This window comes from Tauraco erythrolophus, chromosome 2 (assembly GCF_009769465.1).
Source record: "Tauraco erythrolophus isolate bTauEry1 chromosome 2, bTauEry1.pri, whole genome shotgun sequence".
NCBI classification, from domain to species: Eukaryota; Metazoa; Chordata; class Aves; order Musophagiformes; family Musophagidae; genus Tauraco; species Tauraco erythrolophus.
This window is the reverse complement of record NC_141466.1, coordinates 90243549-90261331: the sequence shown is the minus strand read 5'-3', so window position 1 is coordinate 90261331 and position 17783 is coordinate 90243549. Positions and strand designations below refer to the sequence as shown.

At 35.4% G+C, this 17783-nt stretch overlaps 1 protein-coding gene across 8 annotated transcripts in view; it reads left to right on the top strand.

The window, feature by feature from the left end:
- The window catches only part of RGS7 (regulator of G protein signaling 7), a 259195-nt gene that overhangs the window by 113761 nt on the left and 127651 nt on the right, over positions 1–17783 (top strand). For all 8 annotated transcript variants that reach the window (XM_086627782.1, XM_086627774.1, XM_086627803.1 and 5 more), the window contains exon 2: positions 2268–2364. In XM_086627782.1, the coding sequence (XP_086483908.1) occupies positions 2268–2364 (97 nt within the window). The remainder of the gene's footprint in view (positions 1–2267; positions 2365–17783) is intronic.

The following is a 17783-nucleotide window of genomic DNA, read 5'->3' as shown; positions in this document are numbered from 1 at the left end:
CCTAGATCTTACCTTGCTAATCAAAACCAGAGAACGCTCCCAGAGCCACAGTCCCTATTAGAGTAGCTGGAGGATACTAGTCTTGGTTTGTTGTCAAGGCTTCCGCTGTCAATAATGGAGAAAGGCAGATACCTATGCATAGTAACTGATGATTAAAGGTAGAAGAGGTGAATCGTACCCCTTATGACAGAAACCTCTTATGATCGTATTGTAAGACGTTTGCACTCGTGTTCCTGAGAAAGAGGTAACTGCATATAACTTCTTGTAATATTATGTTTCAGGATTGTGCCTTACATTTGTAGTAATCCTTATTATAATGCAAATATACCTTTATCATGTTGCCTTATGTATGAATTGTCTTCTAAACTTTGTCCCAGTGTAACATATATTATTATTTACTCTGCAGTTCTAGCAATTTTCTTATAAGCTTACACTGCATGTATGGAATTCATCATCAGATGTATTTCAGTTTATTTCCTTAGAAGACCATGCAGTTATGGTTATAATTTACTTTATTGTTTAAAGCAAAGACATTCACTTGAATTTGAGCGACTTATTATTCATTTAAAGGCTCAATAAGATGGTTTACCAACTGGATTTAGAAGGGATTGAAAGAAGTCTTCACTTCAATGGATAATCAATGTAGAAACAGATTCCATTTCATAGATAACAGTTTGTCTGCTTGACAATTTCTTCAGAACGCCATTAATAGCCTTTTCTTTTTTAATAATCAAATTCCATGTCAGATGAATGTAATTACAATGAACATTGGTTCTTTCCTTCTGTTATCTTTGTACATTCCTTACTTCTGAGCAATAGAGTCTATCTTCCATGTCTTGCTGAGTGCTATACTAGCAACGTCTGTTTCTTGTGTGTGCTTTCTGTTTCGGTTTGTGCCACTGGATTTGTGTTCCTTAGGTTGTTAATGTGTGATCCATAAGTATATGGAGCTTGTGACCCTCTAGACACTCTCTGTATAAACGGATATTTCACGAGCAGACAAACTAATTGATTTTATTTTAATTTTTGGTATGGATTTTTGTTCTTTTTCCCTATGTACACTGCTGGTGACCCCAGCTCCCTTTCCCTTTCCCGACCTTATACAACTTCCCCATTGGGCCCATTAGTTCACAGCTGCAACTACTGCTGATTTGGGTCATCTGACTTCTGTGGAGAAAAGGTGTATAATAGCATTTTGTCTCTTTTCTTAACTCAACCCAGTCACAATCTTTTAATGAATTCTATTCGAGCCTACTGGGGTGACAGAGGTGAGCTAGATAGAAAATTTTTTTAAGATTTGATGGATAAAATATTATAAAATGCTCAGTCATGCAGAGTTTTTTATATGGAGTATGTTGGTGATTTAAGAGAAAAGGAGGCATAGTTGCAATTAATTTTATCACAACATCATTGACTATTTTGAGATGTTAGATATTCAAAGAAAGAAAGATGGAAGTTATCTGATGTATAAACTTAAATTACAAAATGTGTAAAAATAGAAACTGCCATTGTCAGCCAATGACTCTATCTAAATATTCTTTGTGTTTTCCAGTAAAAGTGCTTGCTGTTCACAGTTCACATGAAAGTGAGCCTTTGGGTTGGGCATAATTTATAAAATGTATGGGCCAAATGAGCCTAAAACATTGAGTTGGAAAAAATTACTTAATGTAAAAACATTAAAAAAAATACAGAAAATTGATTTTAAACATATTTTTACCCATTTCATTACCTACAAAAAAATTCTGCGTTTCTGGCTCTGCTGTCTCCAGGGATGCAAAATTGTATCATGTTGTATTTTTTTTCCTCTTCCTCAAAGAAAAGAAGGAGGTTTTGCTTTGAACTTAAAAGCTCTGTTTTTATTTTGAACAGCCTTTTTGAGAACTCTATCAGTCCCCTAGAAGGCTGTATGACTCCGTTTTGCTTTTATATTTGTTACAATACCAGTAATGCAATCAAACCTGAAGTTCTATATCCAGAAATGGTTTTAACTACTTTAGCTAAGCCCCTTTGTTCTGCCTTGCTATTTCTTTCTCAAGAGACTTTGAGCACATACATTTTTTTACTATTGTCTGTGAATAAATTGCTTCCAGTTTTTTAGCCTGTTCAATACAAATACAAAATATAAATTGGAAGTTAAAAAAGAAGTAACGAGGATCCTGTCATTCTGAGACATTGATCTAGGATTTTTTGGATAATTTCTTTTAGAAAATAATTCTGTATTTCTTTATTCTTTCTTTCTTTTTTCTTTTTTTTTTCTCTGTGTTTAGATGGAAGACGTCATAGCCCGCATGCAAGATGAGAAAAATGGAATTCCTATTCGTACAGTCAAAAGTTTTCTTTCGAAGATCCCCAGTGTCTTTTCTGGTAAGAGTCAAAGTGAATTTCATACTATTTAAAGATTCCACACACTTTATGTAAGGTGATGCTCAAGTGACAAACACTTAACTGAGTGCTATGGGGAATTCACAAGTCATCTGATCTGGAGGAGACATTGACTATCCTTTGAATATTTAATTACAGAAATTTTTGATATGTTTCTTTTACATTGCAGTGGGCTTACACAGAGATGTTTTTGTCCTGTAAATTAAGTGATGGGAATACTTGATTTACTACAGAAAGTCAATTATGTGAAGATGGCAATATTTTTATTGCAAAGTTTCTCCATTTCGGATCAGATTTTTAGCCTGTTTTCATGGCAAGTGTAATGAGTTTAGTGTATAGAGCAGTACATGAAGATAAGAACTGCCATAGCAGCAGCACAGAAAGAGAACCATCACTGCAGTCCACAATTGATACTGAATTATGGCTGTAGACATTTAATATGACATTTGTGATCTGCTTTTGTAGCTGGCTGCGTGTGCCCAAGAAGCTAAGACTGAGATGTCTGTGGTGATTTGCAAACAAAACAGCTGTAAACTTTATATCTAATATAAGTCAGTATTGTCGTATGCACAAAAATGTCCATTTATTAATTAAGTAGTATAATATATTTATTCTCTTATTCACACACTTTTATATAAATTTATGCATTTATATATGTGCATATGTATCTTTTTGTGCTCAGTGAGTATGGAGTTCTTTTGAAATAGATGCCATTGTTGAAACTATTCTTTCCATACTCTGGTCAGCTCTATAAAAAGTTGCAATTTTTGTAATGAAAAAGGTAATCCTTACATAGAAAGTTTTTACAGAAGTTTGTACTGCCCAGAACAGCAAGTAGAACTCTTAACTTGAATTTCCAACCTTTGGAATGTTTTCGCTAGTGAATAAGTCTGGCACAAAGGAGGAAAGAGTCTTAAGAGTGAAAAAAATGTCTTCATCATTTTAGAAAGTATTTGTACAAAAATTAGCCTTCGAAGAATGGACCTTTTTTTCCCAGTTAGTACAGGATGACATCATATTAAATGATCTTTATTAATTGTTATTCTCTACCTTACCTTGTGTGCTATGGTTTTCAAGTTGGACAGACTATGATTATTTGTATAGCAGGAGACATTATTTACCAAAATGGTTTTTTAACTGAAATAGACATCACGCTTTTTAGGGTTGTGTTACAATATAGTGGTCAGTGATAAAACAACTTTTGTATGTAACCTGAGGCATTAACTTTATCTGATGCAGGGGAAAAGAAAAAGTATAGGAGAGTTCATTTTTTTCCCTTTGCAGACTTTCTCCCTCAAATACCAGGGCACTAATTTTTGCTACGCATGACTAAAAAAAACACCATAACAGCACAACTGTCATTTTAGTGCAATTAATCTACTTTTCTGTCAGTCCTCTATCCTGGATGGAATCTGAACTCTTCAAAATTTTGTGTTGAAAGTAACAGGTTTCCTTTAATGTGCTAGGAGATTGCGTATATGTAGCAACTGAATCTCAGCTTGAGCTCAGAACTATTGATTGCTAGGAAACATGGCAGTATTGTTGTCTAAGGATCATGATGGTAATTGTGAAAATATAAGTGCACACAGACTTCTCGTGAAATAGTGATTGATAGCTTATAGTACTGTTATTGCCCAGAAAAGCATCTATATGAGAATGACCAAATCAAGAGCACATGCTGTCCAGGTTAAAAAAAAAAAAAAGTCTATATGCTCATATATATATATCTCTGTGTGTCCGTGCATAAAAACATGTATTATACCCAGCCATCTGGCCAGGATTATGTCCTGTAAAAACTGGAACTTTACAATTGTTTGTGAGAGATGCAAAATAGGTCGGTCTACCACAATTAAGTCATCTTTCTGCGAGCACTTAGGCTCATGCTTATGTGTGTGTCTTAACAAAGACCTGTTAGAGTCCCTTAAATGACTTGTAAAAATTAAAGACGTCCATAAATTGTCTGTAGGATGAGAGTCTTATGGGCTAGCATTTTAATTATGCTGTTACGAAAGCAAGAGAGGTATTCTTATTTTTGTTTACTTACAATTCACAGTATTGCTTCTAAAAACAGCAAATGAAGAACTAGTTGAAAGAGCAGTCACTTTTTAATGCAGAACTACTGACCATATCTATTTAAGGATGACTGCATTGGCAAAATTAGCCTGGGGAGCGGTATCTGAATGTAACCTTTTAATAGAATGCTGTGATTATAATAAATAGGATGATGTGATTATATTATCTCATTACTGAGTCATTCCATAAATGTTTTTATAAGTCAAATATCCACACAAACATTTCAGATACAGATGATACTCTATAGGCTGTACTCATTGTTGTGCTTCAGAAAAACACGAAGAAAAATAATGGTAAGTTAAAGATTATTTCACTTTGACATTTTGAAAAAATTAAGAATTATATTGCTTTATATTTCGTATATTCAGAGAGCAAATAAGTTGCTTGGTGTTGATATTTGTTTCATTCATTTTTGTGAGCAAGCTGCTTGAATTCAAACACACCATTTTTGTTCTATTTCTTTCTTGAAATCTTTAAAAAGTAAACCATTTAGTTGACTTTACCTGATGAAAATACATGTAAAATGAGTTAGCAAGCTATTTGATAAAAAAAAATACAAACCGGTAGATGTGTGTTAATTACTATTCATACTTATATCCACATTTAGGAACGTATCAAATTGACTTTATGCAGCAAATTTATCTATGGTATAAATTCACTAGAGCGGGTTAAGTTCCAGACCAATTTGGATAACAGCATTCCAGTCACCTACAAGCAGGAGGTGAAATGGATTGTGAAAAAAACCCAATCCTTGACTAAGCTCCAATATCTTGCATATGCAAAGACATAAATCTCTGAAAAGAAGGGGGTAAAACCAACACGGTTAGCAACTATCCTGATTCTATACTGCATTCCTTGGTGCAAACAGATTTATCGTAGCTGTTTAGCATGAATGATGTTAATGATACTCATTTGAGTTCTTTTGATAAAGAACTCTATATAAAATTACACCTCTTTTTATGCAAATAACTATGGTGAGCAACTACTATATTTCAAAGTCTGTAATGGAAATGATATGACTTATTATATGTACAAATAAACAATTATTGAAAAGGGCAAAAATGCATCCTTGAGTAATTCCAAATGGAATTCAGCATAAAAGAATCAGTGGAAGTACAGTATTGGAAGCTGACTACTCTGACTTTTACTTGTGCTTCCTGCAGACCTGCAACTTGTTCTGCTCATCAATGAACATCTGTGGTGTATTTTAGTATGTCGTGATGAGCGGGAATAAATATCAAACTTCCCAGAACTGTTCTGTACTGTAGCTTGTTGGGTCTGATGAGCACTCAAAGCTGATTTTACACCAAGATCTGCATCATTCACTGTTGCAGAACAGATATTTACAGTCTCTGTGCCCAGCTATTTGTTTGTTTGTTTGTTTTTCAGTCAAACAACTGCTACACGTGGCTTCTTCAGCATAATTCTGTACTGACTCATCCTGATACTAACTCACTGCCTTCTGGGGCCGTTGTAGCAGTATACTCTATGCCTATTATGATTTCAGCCAAAAAATGTTTTTAGTAAAAGACCCTAGCCTTTACAGAGTCTCACTGAGTTGCCTCATCCAGCTAGTGCAAGTGAGGGTAAGCTCAATTAGGTTTTTGAACAGAGAGAACATACAATGTGCTGTAGCAGATGGTCTTTGTAGTGATGGTTCACCTCAAGCTGAGTCACCCATGATCTTACTTGCAACAAATAGATGAATTTGCATGGATAGCTTTGCAGAAAACAAACTAATATATCTATGTACCCTAGCAGCAAATTTGCTAGATTATATTTTAGATCCTGCACTGGCCACACCACTGACTGCTTACACCACCTTACATTATGGTGTAAACCATCATTGTTCGAGTAATAGCTTCCTGTCTTCGAGTAATCTATTTTTATTATAAACAATATAGTCTGCTTGTGGCCATTCACATTATAATCTTGAGTGTGAAAGTCACATCAGAGGTTGTGTTTTAACGATTGCATTGTTCTAAAAGTATATCCTCTAGCAGAGCTTGAGCTATCTCTGAACTGAACTGATTATACATCAGGTGAACTGGAAGTTTTTTGAAGGAGGGATTGAATCAGTTTTCCCAGCAGCTTTAAGCATAGTTACACACCCGAGCATCTAAAGCTGGGCTTGAAGATGACACTTTCCCGTGTGGTTCTTGGGAAATTTGACTGTTTATTGCCAAAATTTTAGTTATTCCTGTCTACGGATCTAAGTCATTTTCTATGATTAATGTTGATGACCAGAGTCATGGGCACTCAGTTTTCAGAAGGCACATGTTTCAAACAGTGGTTGATGGCTGACTAGACTGCAGTAACACAGGACCTCCTGTATACCTACAGTCTGTAATCTCAAGGTGAAGTCATAATAATGTTATTTGTCACATACATATTGTGGGTTTGATTTAAAACTTTAAAGGCTCCAAGGAAAAAAGTAGGCAGGAGAATTTGCTCTTTCTATGTGATTATGCATTTTGATGAACAAAAGAAGGGCTTGCTGTTGTTGTCTCCATGCTTTTAAAATGTTTTGGAGGAGTGAAGGAGATAGTTTATATAGACATTTTACTAGTCAACAATAATAATTGCGTGAAGGTTGTCATGTGCATTCTTTACTAACACTGATTAAAGCATTAGGAATAAAAATAAGGTAATTTTCCTGGAACATGGTTCACCATTAGGCCTGGAAACAGATAAAAAAATCTTGCTTGAAATGATGAATGTAGGGAGCCTGACATATGAATCATAGGGATTAGAAGGAGCTCTAAAATATCATTTTTATTTTTACTAAGGAGAGACAGCAAGTAAATGCCAAAGTTTTGCTGTTCACTTCAAAGGAGAAAGAGGCATTCAGAGTTTACAGATAAGGCACTGCAATGATTGAGGGTTTTTTTTGGGAGTCTTTGTGGGGTGGTCTGGTCAGTATTAATACTGAAAGTTTCATAAACTAATCATAATGTGAATATTTCATTAAGACAGATGTGATATAGTGGTGTCTTATAGTCGTTAAGGAATATCAGTGTGGTGCTTTACAGGGCTTTAAAGTGTATAATCCTTGGATATGCTTGGTGATGAATAGAATCTGTGGGGAATGTACCAATTGAGTGGTGTGTAAGAGTGAATGAGGGACGCTGTTTAGCGTTTTTATTGAAAAGCAGAGGGAGCTATGAGAAATATAAGTTCAAATAAAGAATACATGCAGAGACAGAATACAAAGTATTAAAGGAAAGCACATTCATACTAGTTGTTACTGACTGTTTCTGATGTATGGCTCAATAATTTTGGAAAGTACTCACAGCTTGAACCAACAGAAATGGAGAAGGACATCAGTAGAAAGGTGCTTTTTTAAACATCTCTTTCCGAGTTAAAGAGAAAGTGAAAAGATTCATTTACCTTTCCCAGGAAAATGTAATCCATGTGAAGTCTTTAATTTTTTCTTATTCTAGATGCGAAGGTAATATTTTGCCTTTTCCATACAGGCATGCATTTTCCCATTTTTGAGAAAGATTATTGCCATTATATGCCATTTTTATGCTTTTTTTCCCCCTGATCTCAGAAAATGCTTATTTTACTTCTACCTGGGAAATTAAGATAATGAGATTTTGCACTTTGATTAGCAAACATATTTATATAATGATTAGTTCCCAGTCTTTAATAGGGAATGTATGTATTTAAACATAAAAAAAAAAATCCTGCTGAAAAGCAGATTGGCAGTCTCAGTAGCCTGGTCAGAGGTAGAGAGAGACCCCAGAGGAAAGCAGTGTGGTAGTAGCTCATCTCACTCTCAAATCACAGGTGAGTGAGCCCAAGGAATGAGTCACAGGAGCTACCTGCAACAACAGTATTCCTTGTTATATAGAGGCAGGCAGCAAAAAACAGAGAGTGGTACAGTGGGAATTGGATGACTCAGGGGACTAATAACAAGAGAGAGTGTGTTTCATCTGTCATTAGTTTTGATCTTGCCCAGCTGAGTAATGAGTTGTTAGCATCTGACAACTGTTCAGTGCTGCATGTGAAATGAGTTGAGGGGTTTATCCACGTTAGTACTGGAGGTTACCTACCTGAAATACAAGATAAAAGAGAAAGCTCTACTACTTGGGTTGACAGAAGAAAACACAAAAGCATAACACGTCAAGCATCTGGTACCTTTGAAGCAAAGTAATGTTGCTTTGTAGATAAATAGAAGAATTTGGGAATTTCCATTTTTTATACTTTTTCCAGAACAAATTAACTGTGTGGGAGAAGCTAGGATTCCCAAGCCTGAACTTTTTTTTTTTTTTCCCCTCATTCAGTGTCTCCAGTGCTGGTTTGATGGCAGGTTCCTACTTTCTTGTTCTTTCCATTCCTTCATCCCTCTTTTCTTGCATTCTCCTACAGGTATAATTTAATAGTAGTATCATTGCTAGTTTCTTTATGCCAAATCAGCCTCTTGTTATTTGCAGACAGAGTCCTCAGTGTTCAAACTGCAAGCTCACTGCCTTGATGAGGTTCCAGTCTTAGTACAATGCTTTGATGAAAAGATCTCTGTCAGTACACAAAGGACAGAGGCTGGCTCATTCCCTCTCCTGTGCCAGTTCAGAAGGGCAAATGTGAGCAGGGACTTGCCATCTTTACAGTTTCACTTTTCGAAGTAGAACTTTTGAGAATAGAAAGTTAGTAATCCTCTATCCCCAAATGAATAGTTGGTTTGAAGTTAAACCACCAATCTTTTGTGTGTCATTTCCATTCATCACTTTGTCAGTGACTGATTTGCATTCAAATGTTCATGGTCTTTTGGGAGTGGATATTTTTAAGGAGAAGGCTGGTTCTCTCATTTGTTGATATCATGTTCATGATTTTTAGAGTCATGAGATTGACTAAGTGTTGCCATGAGATTGGACATACAGTCATTTCAGAGTAGTGAGATAATTCACTGATTAATGAGTGGTGCTTTGTATACTTACCCATTTTGGTTTTCTGAAATGGTAATTTGAGTGCTGTCTGCGAATCTTCAGCTCCTGTTTCTGTTTGTTTCCTGTCTGTCTTGGCCATATCACTGGGATTGCAAATATGGCCTGAGAAGGATGCTCTTAAGATGCTTAAAACTTGACAGAACTTTTGTATTTTATGGAAGTCACCTCAGTGAAAGCGTTACAGTTGTGAAGCTCAGGATGGTCGTGTGACAAGATGTGGTGGGCTGGAACAAATAAGAGCTGAATGCTCTTATTCACGTGAAATAAAAAGTGAATCAAAAGAGATGAAGAACTGTTTCAAATAACTTTAATGCTCCAAGATGATTATACTCTCCATTTTCATTTTAAAGCTTGTGTTAATATCAGACCTTTAATATATCACTGTCAGAATTAAAAGCTTTTCAAAATGTGAAAGTAATTTCATTGGTTGTTTTAAACAGAACTACAAGACTAGAATTTGTCTAAGGAAGAGCAACTGTACCAAAATATATTCAGAAATTCTGTGAAATGATTATCCTTCCTGGCTTCCTCTTGGAAATCACTTAGAAAGAAATACAATTGATGTTGCATAGCAATGATTAGAAATAATGAAATAAAGATCAGTGAGAATTTTTGAGGACCTGTATTTTAAGTAATTGTTTTAACTAGGAAGCAGTGCAAAGTATACTACTTGCTTCCATCAGTTTATGAGGTACTTCTATGACAACAAAGCGGTGTGTTTAAATCACATTGGAATTTTTTCACAGAGCAATTCGAGGTACACAAAGACATGAGTTGTCTGAGTAGAAAGAGCCACTACTGTGTGTGTTGATTTCTGAGACAGGAGAGAAATTTGCTGTTTATGTTAAGAATGGGGAGAGGAAGTGCATAGCTGAAGACAAATGAAGGCCCAGCATGAAGTCCTTGTTGAGTGTTTGTGGTCTTACCACAATGTGAAATCTGTTTCATGATACACTTGATAAATAGTCTCTGGAAACTGTTCCAGAAATGAACATCCGCTTAAAGACAAAAAGAAAAGAAACCCAATCTGTTTCCTCTAAGGTCAGAACCCTTGAGTCCAAAAAGTATCCATTGTCTTGCCAAAAATCAAAACTTTGCTATAGTACCTTGCATTTGTAAGTGTGATTTTGTATGAGCGTGATGTGATCCTAAAGCTGGGAATATATGTTAGTAGATTTGAGTCTCAAACATATGTATGGTCAATTAGAATGAAACAGAAGAGTTACAGAGAATATCTGTGTACAAGGCTGTAGTTAGGCAGATACAGTAATTGTTTTATAGAGACAATAGATATTCATACTATTACATTATGGAGTATGCTTTGAATAGTATCCAACTTTTTAATTTACGTGGCATTGTATGCTGTTGTCTGGTGGCATGTTTTTGGTTGACTGGTGATTATTTATTATATGAAGCAAGGTAGACGTGTAGTAAGTATTGCTGATACAGATACAAATAATATGTTACTTAAAGGTATCCTGCTAGGTGTAACACAGTGTAAACATATACATTTGCTTTTCTTTTTCAGATGGTACAAATGCATCTGGGATGTTAGTCCTCTATTTCTCTTAGATAACATCTAACATTGACTCATTTTGTGACTTTTCAAGCAATATAATTTCTTTCTGCTTAGTTTTACTTTTTTAGTACAGGAAATGTTATCCTATTGTCTTTAAATCTACTGTTTAAAGTGATTTGAAATATTTAAATTAACTGCATGCAAAGAGAAAGTGGTGCTATATTTGCAGATTTCAATCTGCCATTTTTACAGCCAGATAAATATAGTTGGCCAGCAGTAAAAATGATCAAATTAATTAAAATCGTTCCCTGGAGGATATGCCTCAAGCAAGAAATCAAGTTAGCAGGGTTTACAAGATGACTTGTGATTTAGCTCCTAATTCTGCTGGTTTCAGCTATGATGAAAAAGACTTTGTCATTGCAGTTGCATCAAAAGACTGCAGAGTTGTCTTTGCAACAGGACAACAAGGAATAAATTCTAATAATTTTAATTTCCGTTGCTGCTGAAGTTATCCACAGGCTAGCTTTGCATGGTGCTATTATTAAACACTATATGTACACTTTATAATAGCAAACGTCCCCATAGCATCAGGATTTTCTGTGTTAGTGGGATGTCGTTTGATGACCCCCATCTCACTGCAAGTAAGCTGCACCCAGTCTAACTTTGCTTTACTAGGAGCTAGTGTGCATCTGGATTGTCTGGAACTTTTTTCCTGAGCAATTGCCTGGTATGGGCCTGTCTGAGTGTTTGTTTCAGCTTGGACATGTTTATCGAAGTGATTGATCATGACAGACTGACCAGTCCATTTTATCTGTGTAGCCTATCTGCACACATGAAATTTCTATTTGTCAAGGATGCTGGGTATTTGTGATGGTAAGAGAAGCAGAATAGCAAAATCTGAGTTTTCATTTCTTGGTTGTTACTGCATGTTAGGAGCTAGCTATCTGAGAAACAACAAAAAAGTTATTAAAGATTCTTGCCTTTTCTAGAGCTGGCAAGACATCCTATGCCACAAGAATTTGAAATGCTAAAAACATTTTCCTCCTGACCGAGGACAAGAAGCTAAGTTCTCAACTTTCTATGAACCAAAACTGTCATGTTTGTTTGGTTTTTTTTTTATTTTAATATATAAATAATATTCCATAATGAAAAATTGAAAGTTTCTTTTTGGAAAACATTGAAAACGGGACACTTAAGACTGCCAGCTGTGTTCCTGACGAAAAGTTATATATGCTAAATTAGAATATCACCCACATAGGAAATAAAGGTAGTTCCATGCAACTTACTGTGACTGGCAATTTATCACTATACAAATAAAAGGATCATAGATACTAATTCATTTTCACAAATTATAAAAAAAAAATTAAAATGGAATAATAGGATCAGGAACAATTTGTTAACAGGAAATAAAAGTGCTGAAACGTGTGAGAAGTGTTACTTACACCGCTGCGCACATTATTGGATGCTCCTGAGCTTCACAATAAAGGTCAGAAATTGAGTTTATTGCTTAAAAATCCACTTTCTAGTCTTTGCAGTTGGAGAGTGAACCTTGATGTTACAAAACAAGTGTGTAAGCCAGCAGGAGTTACTCTGTTTTCCGTGATCCCAGGTGCACAGACTCAGCAGTCTCTGAGGTCAGAGGATGTTGAGGAACGATGTCCATGTTGAGGGTCCCAGATGTAATGTCAATGCAGGTTTTGAGTTGTTGCTGAGCATTTGATTCCACTGTATCATAAGAAAAACACCAGACATGGGGTATTTGCAGCAGACAATTCAACCACCTCAGTCCTTCCTGAAATATTTACCTTTTGAAGGATTTTGACTAAGTGCCTTGAAAATAATAGAGTTGTTCTTGAAATAGTATGTGTGTGTATATATATATGGTTTTTTTTTACAGACCTACAGAATGATCTGTAACCTTTTGTACTACAACAGCTATATATGCAGTGTATATATATACAAACATCAGCAAGGTATATGCATTTCAGGTATTTCAGTATAATTGTCTGGATCTCAATTTAGCCATCGATGCATGCAAATGTTCCTTTTATGCATTAAATTGTCACAAATTGCATGGGAGTTAGCCATTTGAAACAGCTGCACAGCTTTCTAACTTGGGTTCTAAATACGTAAGAGGCTTGTGGAAAATATTGAGGTCGTCGACAGTTTGGTTGTATTTTAATTTCTCTTGATAGCCAAATACCAAATTAGTATGTGCATGTGGGGGCCTCGTGGCTATCAGCACCCCATGTGCTTGTCTAATGCCAGATTTTTTGCCATTTAAGCTTTTATAATCAACTATGAGATAGTTAAAATGTGGAAAGAATTTATAGACCTATAGACCTCTGTCAACCCTTTATGTTTTTGTCAAGACTGTCTTGTAAGTTTTGGAATTACTTATTATGGAAGGAAAAGCAAATCTTAAACAAAATAAGCATGTAGTAAAATGCCCAGTTTTTGCCAGAACTACTTTATTTCTAGAACAGGGAATATTTTATGAATAGAAAAAAGGCACTGGGCCAAACATGCCTGTTAATGGTCTGTTTATACAAATTCCACCTTCTGCTTTTCTTCCCACCCCTTTATCCTCTCCTGATTTTTCTAATTGCTTTCATCAGTAATAACTTCAAGTTGAATTCTCCTTGCTTCCATACACTTCAGAGAAAGAAGCTGCTTTGTTCTCTCTTCATTTGTTTTCCGAGTAGTAGTATTTCTATGTTTCCACTATCTGAATTCTAGAAGTGGGTGTTTTTAAATAATTTTATCAAGTCCTTTCATACTTATAAAGGCATCTATTCAATAGAACAAATCAGAATTCTCTCTTAATTAAAGGTGAAAGCGGAGTGATTCATCTCTTCTTTTTGTGCCTGGGTCACATAGAGTTTTACAGAAATACTTAGGCCTCGCATGTTACCTACATCTTTTCAGACTGTTGATATGTCATCTGAAGAATTTGTCATGAGTTAGAAGATGCCAAGCCACAAAGACATAGTTACAATGGTCAGCATTTGCAGATGGACTGCAGCTGATCTGCTTGTGCTATGAGTTGGTTACTCTGGATTTGAAGTAGATAGAAAATATGGTTGTGTTACAAAGAACATCATGTTGTTCAAGCAGGATTTAGAAGGCTAATCTTGATTTTGTGTCATATTTACATGGAAGCTTCTGGCAGGCATGATGTCCCCAGCTCTGGACTGTTTAAAGGCCAGTAATTGAGTCTATTCCAGAAAATGCGTGGAAAATTGGCCATAGTAGCAATTCACTTTTCTAGGACAGTTGCTGAAAGTAAATAGGAAAATGCAGCTTGTATCCCTTTTTTTCTCTAGGTCTTAAAAATACACTTCATGTTTAAAAAGGAAAAAAAAAAAAAAACAACAAATCGAGTGGGATTTCCATCTTTGTGTTTTGGTCATAGCTCTTTTCTCCTTTGGGGAGCCATGCAAGGGATAGGGAACACAGCTCCAGCTTGCAGTGGTACGCTGCTGATCTACTGAGCCGGTACCATTCAGCATTGCTTGTCCCGAGCTCTGTCAGACCAGCACAAAGGTGACATATGCATGAGTTAGATTGTCTAACATATTGTTTGATTTCATGTGACGTAGCTGAGATTTAGGACACTGCTTATAAATTACCTCTGCAATGGGTTAAATGAGTTCTGTAAATAGTCTCAATTAGCAAAACTCTCCTTCTTTTATTCTGAGAGATGATGTGCCATGTTTAATCCAGTCAGTCACCTGATTGGTTTTGGATTTAGTGGTATAACTACACTTTTTTGGTGATGCTTAAGCCTGTTATTTCTAATCATTAATGATGGTATGTAAAATTTAAAAAAGCATCTGAAGAACTTTATACAGAGACAGCTATTTTAAAATGGAACTATGTATTAGGCAGAAGAAATCCTTATAGCGCAGTTGACCTATGAAACGTGCTATTGCAGCAGGCCTGAGGTATACGATTTTTTAGAGAAATACTAAAACTGAGAAAAAAGTTAACATCAAATACATTTTGAAAATGTATTTTAGTAGAGCCAAGATAAATTGATAGAGTAATGAATTTAAGCTAGCATGCTAACTGGAAAATCCCAACTGAAAAACAGAGGACCACCTACATTTTAGGAAAGGGAAAGGGAGTTGTGCGCCCTCAGTTACAGGAAAGAATTGCAACACTCCTGAATAGGAAGTGTGTTGGGAAGATAGAAGGCAGAATTAAAGCTTTTTAATGAGAGAAGGAAAAGCATTACCAAGCACTGGTGGTTTAAATGCTCCAAACTGCTTGAAGATATTTGCTTTTTGATCAAAGGCATTGTGTGTCTTTGGAAACAGTATCTGTTTAGATTATTTGGGAACAGTAATTGTTCATTTAGGGATTAGAAAATAGGAAAAGCCTTCCTCAAAGAACATAAATAATTTAATGTGGAATGAATGATGACCTCTTGTGGAAGAAGCAGAATTTTGTATTGAAAGTGTGTCTTAATTTCTCAGTGATGTGAGTTGTGAAGAACTTTGGTGTTCTAAATTAGGCTGTTTGAATTATGGCTCTCTAGGACGAGGTGTGTGTCTAGTTATTGTCTTCATTCTCTGTGGTAATCTTGACTAGATTGTAAGAATGACCTATCTCCTTAAATTGCTCTGGAAAATAATCCAACATATGCATAGTCTTATCTATTTGCACTCATACTTGTGTTTTAAAATGTAATATTGTAATTAATTTTAGCAGAAAAGTCACTGTTTGGTAGCTGAAAAGTTTGAAAATGGAAATTTCCTTCCAATTTTAGTTTTTTTTAAAGCAGAACAGAAAGTAAAATAAATATTGAAGTGAGACAGTGAAATAGCAATTTAATCCTATATATAATACATCTATTTTAAATCAAATTATAATTATTCTTCTGAGAAATGGCCCCCAGTTTAAGGGTTTTTGTGACAAATGTTCTTGGATCCTTTGTTATAAAAGATGAGATAAAATCTATAATAATCTATATATAATCTTCTTCCAGCACACATCTAAAACCTGCCTATTTAGTCCACACCATCAAACTTACACATCAAGATTTGCAGGGTCTCTATGCTCAGTTTATAACTAGTCAAGCCAAGATAAAAACTCTCTATACTATCTGTACTAAAAAATGAACTCATGATGCGCAGGTAGAGGTAGGGATGGGTAGATGTAGACGTAGAAGGGTAGGAATAAGAAGAGTAAATAAAGTATCATTTAATGAATGGCAATTTATCATCTTCTGTAGAAGACACTAGGTGTAGATATAGATAATGATTCATTTTAAAAATTGAAAAGTCATTTCCAGTTTAGCAAGAAAAGTACTGAATTTAAATGCCGTTTTTTATAATGAGCTATCCAAATAGGACATTTAATTTACCAAAAAAAAGCAAACAGAAAGAAAAAGGGGGACTGCACAGATAACAAGCCAGAGTTCTTGTTTCGCATTTGTTACAGCAAACATATAAACATGCAGAATATGTAGCAAAAGGAAAAATGGGATATATTAGTTGTAATATTTGCAGTAGATGTCCTCAGTCAGCTGAAATTTTATGTCATTCTATGATTCTGTATCTGTCAAATAAAAAAGAGATTATAGCCCTATGTCTCAGATCTAGTAAAGATTTGGTTGAGTATTGGAAACCTTGTTGGAACTATCTTTTCTATTATTTTGGGAAGGAAAAAGTTCTCTTGCTGACATAATTTTAAAAATAAAATATGCTTTTCATCTGTGATTAATATTGACGTGGAAAGAAAGAAGGAGAAACAGAGAAATCCTAAATAACTAATTCTACCTTAAATCAAAAGTGCTTTTGTTTTTTCCACTGGGCATTACTATTTCCAATACTCGATTTTTTTCCTGTGAAATGAACGCTGCAATTATAGTACTAATACAAGGAATAGATTCATCTGAAAGATTTATATAAACAAAAAAATTAAAAAAAAACAGTTTGAAGCTATGAATTGACTACTAATGAGACAGCACCCAGCAAGGTCAGCAAAAAAACAAGAAAAAAACCACCCACCCCTGTCATCAGGTCAGGCCCTGTGCTGCTGCTGAGCTCGAGGACATGGGAGTCCTGCGCCTTGTCTTTCTGCTGCCCAGGAGCTGTGGGCTGGCAAGTGGGTGTTCAGTGGAGCTGCACTGGGTGCCCTTGTATCAAAGATGGACTCTCTCTGTGGCTGTGTTAGAGATTTTGTTAATTGCGTCTGAAATCTAACAAAATGTTGATGCACCCGCTAGGATCTGGGGTTTCGTCTTGAGTTTCCAAAGGTGTTTTCTCTTTATCTGCAAGGTCCTTCTCTACAGTTTCCAGCTGAGAGTATTTACGTACAGTGTCAAGCCTAGCATCGAAGGGCACAAATTGTCTTTAATGACAATACGTAACTGCAAAATAAGCCTTTTTTTACAAACCAGTTTCTGTATAATGCAGCAGACTGAGCATATTTAGCACTTTGCAAATGGAAAGGATGTGGTAGGAATTAAAGTACAAGGAAAGAGTGATCAGTATTATATACCTACTGTATTTTTCTCATGACCTTTGCACCTGGCAGATACTTAGGGTAATATATGGTTATAGCACAACAAAAGAGAGAGAAAGCCTGAAGTTAAGCTCTTTTCAATGCTCTAGTGTTCCTTTTATATTTTCCCTCACCTGCGTAAGTAACACTACAAAAAGAAAAACCTGGCAAAACAGCTCAATGACAGTAACTTTTGCAGCAAGCAGAATCAAAATTTTATGGATTAGGACAGTATTTGACATCAGCATGTTTAAAAACAGAATAGTATTGAAAATGAGGATTAGTGAGTGCAAACTAGTCAGTTCTATTTCATCAACACAGGCTCTGTTTTGAATCTAAGTCAGTCA